At 35.4% G+C, this 3688-nt stretch overlaps 1 protein-coding gene across 1 annotated transcript; it reads right to left on the bottom strand.

Moving 5' to 3' along the window:
• Positions 1 to 1529: 1529 nt before the first annotated feature.
• Positions 1530 to 3474, bottom strand: LOC102579802 (arogenate dehydrogenase 2, chloroplastic-like). Its single transcript, XM_006359435.1, has one exon. It carries the CDS (start codon positions 3451 to 3453, stop codon positions 2077 to 2079), a length of 1377 nt encoding a protein of 458 aa, XP_006359497.1. The 5' UTR covers positions 3454 to 3474; the 3' UTR covers positions 1530 to 2076.
• Between the last annotated feature and the right edge of the window lie 214 nt (positions 3475 to 3688).

Here is a 3688-nt window from a genome sequence, read left to right as displayed (position 1 = left end):
CATATTATTTTGTTGTAGTTACTGTTCATAATGTCTTGTTATGCTTTTACTTCCATTAATTTTGAAATCCACATTCTCCACCAAAATATTACCCCAGACAAGGTATACCCTTTTTTTCCTCGTTCTTTTCTGTATGATTTAAGAATTAAGAAAACAAAACAAAAAAGCATACCTGAACACGCATTTTGCAGTGACACTGTTCTGGTGAAGATTCCAATCTGGAACATGTGCCAGTTCAAAGTCACATGCAATAGATGCAACAATTTTTCTTACATATTCACTATTATATAATAATAACTTTAGCTGATGTATACATAATAAATTTAGTGAAGTCAAATGAGCGTATCCATTAAATGATGACATCTAATGGGATCTCTAATAGCTACTCGCCTTTTTTTCTGGAAAAATGGGATTTAGACTCTGTATGAAATGAGATGAATTCTCTTTAGCTGACAAAACAAATATTGACATATCAACTCAGGAACTATAACTATATGCCTAAAGAAAACGCTTAGTAGAGGCTATGTTACTGTAAATGACGAAATAGATCTCAGTATCATGTACTAGATCATAAGATTGCCTCCAACAATTTGAAGAAGATAAAAGGTAATCTGGAAGCTTAAAAAGGAAATGAACAATATATGTTACAACAAAAAGATAGACAACTATTTCATTTTATCACCTTCTGATCTTTTTTGTTGAGAAACCAACAAATGAAGAAACAAACCATCATGCAGCAACTACCAGAAGCATGCTATCTCAATTGTTTGCAGCCAATATAAATCTAGAATTTTTTTAATTTTTGCATCATTTTTTCAGCTGAGAAGAGAAACCCCTGGGTTCAAGAGTAGATCAGCTTTTCCACTCTGCTCTCATTAGGAAAGAAAGCATATGTTAACTATATGAGATGCTTGCTGCAAAGTGTACCTTCGAATATAAATAGTTTAGGAACAAATCAACAAACTTTAGTCTAGAAAGATGCCACATGGAGAATGAATGGAATGATTGAAATTGTGTGAGTGTTATGTGTTAATTTTAGAAGTGGCAAGTTCCAAATTTGGACATCATATTAAAGGAATGCAAGTGTATTGTATTTGATACGTATAAATTAGTTGTGGCAGTTGTATGCATCAAGTTTTTTCAATGATAGTGATGTCTAAAACAGCTTGCACACAGCTCGACTATTCCAAGGATTAGGTAGACGGGAAGAAATAACTTATTCCGCCAGAATTAGAGCCTGAACCTCATTTGTACACATCAAATTATGAAGATATTGATACATCTTCTCTTCTCTTTGCTCCCTGAAAGACTAAATCATTTTACTAGCAAAGAGATGAGGATGCAAAATCAGAACTCATTTTTCTTTTCCCTCAATGAGCTTGGACACTAATCACTATAACAATGGTTCATCGTTGTTAACTATTTAGTCCAACATTTTCTCTTGCCTTCACAAGGATGTTGAATTGCCAAATAGTGCTCCAGACTAGCGTATACATAAAGTTGACTAGTATGTGCAGAAAACAATGCGATATGGAAACTCATTCGATATAAGAGAACATCATGGTAATCAAGTATCGTACATCAAATGTATATGACTAGCAGAAACACTTCATGCTTAAAGCATAAGATTTCATGTTCTAACACATAACTCTCCTCTTCAAACATAAATACATTAGATATAGAATAGCTTATCCAGCAACAAATAGATAGCTGTTAACTGAATTTCCATCCTAAACTACATTCTTCAACATCTGAAATGTAATCACATCAAAAGTCACTCTCCTACCACAAATGTTCCTAAAATATCAAAAGGACGACGTTACAGGTCAAAATATAGTTCTTTTGATGATCTTACAACTCAACACCTAACCCCAACTCTAAGGTTGAACTAGTGCTTCTCTTTAATCTTCTCATTAAACAGCAGGATAAACAACAGGATGAGTATGTCCTTGTAGCATAGTTACATTGCTATTATTGAATTGTCACATTAAAGATTGTTTTAATAATACATCCTTTGAATCCCAAAGCAAGAGGTCACCAGCAAAAAATGCAGACATACCAAGATTCAGAATTCCCTCAGTTGTTCTCAGGTTTAACGGCATCCGATGAAGGGGCTGGCAGCGCATAGCCATTCCTCGGCAACTTGGTTAAGACACGCCTCTGTCCTGCTTCCTCCGCCTTCCCAAACAATTGCTTCCTCAACAAATCATGTAAATGCCCAAATAACTCCTTCTTCAAAGCCTCAAAAGCCAAGTCAAGTCTTTCCAACTCTTCCATAGCATTTTTATTGTACATAAACAGCCCATAGTACAAGTCAAAGCTATCACTAGAGGTATTATCCACCAGATTCAGCAAAGTCTCATACCCTTTAGTATTAATAGGAGTTGTCTCCAAACCCAACTTCTCCAACACCCTCCCCATTGTATGTGTAATAAACTGTGAACCTGCAGCATGTTTATCATGCTCAGCACATGTCATTGGCACCATCCTACACCCTTCTTTCTCAAATATATCAAGAAACTTGTCAACCCTTGCTGTTCTTGATCTCCCTTCACCAATTCGAACTTTATCAAACATAAAGATCAAATCTTTCCAACTATCCTTACCACTTTCAGGTCCAAACATGGGATGAGTACAAAGAATATCAAAATGGGTAGGCAAAAGTTGAAGAAAAATATTTTTTGGAAATTCTTTTACTGATAAAACATCAACAAACAATGTGTTCCTCTTCAGCCTTTGAATTGGTAATGACCTAAGAACAGTTTCAGTTGAAATTATTGAAGTACAAAGTACAATAACATCAGGGTGTTGCTCACAAAGATCATGTGGATCTTGAAAAAAAGAAACCCCTAAAGAATTAGCAATTTGGGAATAATCTGTTCTTGAATGAGCCAACACAACATGACCTTTAGTAACAAAGGATTTTGCAAGAAACTGACCAAAATTACCAAACCCCACTATACCAATTTTTAGCCTACCTGACTGAGCATATTGATTTGACACCAATGCTTCATAATCATATGGCTGTGCAGCATCAATAGCTTTGATACTCAGACGACGGCGGCCTCGGTGGTGGCTGACTTCTGATGGAGAAGATACAGAGAAATGGCGGCGGCGGCTGGTGCTGCTAGTGGGGTTGGTGAGATTAGAGAAACGATTTGAATTGGAGGTTGGGGTTGGCTTGGATTGAAGTGGGGTGAAAGACAACATGGTATATACAATACAATATTGTCTGTACAGAAAGATTCTTGATTTTTTACCTTTGATTCTTGAAATGTGAAAAAAATGGAGTTCTTTTTTCAAGATTTGAGAGGAATTGGACAATGGGAAAAAGGGGAAAGGTGAGGTATTTATACAGGAAGAAAAATGGAGGAAGGTGAAGAGCAATTGCACAAGTGGTGGACTTTTCAACAAAGGACAGAGAGAGAAGAGAGATTGTAATTTGAAAGGCATAAAACTTGGAAAAAAGAAAATTGAAAATGAGGTTGGGGTTTGGGGGTAGGTGGTTCAAGAATCAAAATTGCGTATCGATCGATTTGATTCAATTTTAAAGTTTATCGATTTGACTTAGACATGTTAAATCATTGTAGAACGATTAAAATATTGATTTATGGTTACTGATCATTATCGATTTGATTGTTAAGATTTGACACAAAAAAAAAAATCATTGAAAATCACTTATAAACAA

The sequence above is a fragment of the Solanum tuberosum genome, unplaced genomic scaffold, assembly GCF_000226075.1.
Source record: "Solanum tuberosum cultivar DM 1-3 516 R44 unplaced genomic scaffold, SolTub_3.0 scf00300, whole genome shotgun sequence".
NCBI lineage: Eukaryota > Viridiplantae > Streptophyta > Magnoliopsida > Solanales > Solanaceae > Solanum > Solanum tuberosum.
Note: the sequence above shows the minus strand (reverse complement) of the source record. Positions and strands in the feature narration are given on the sequence as shown.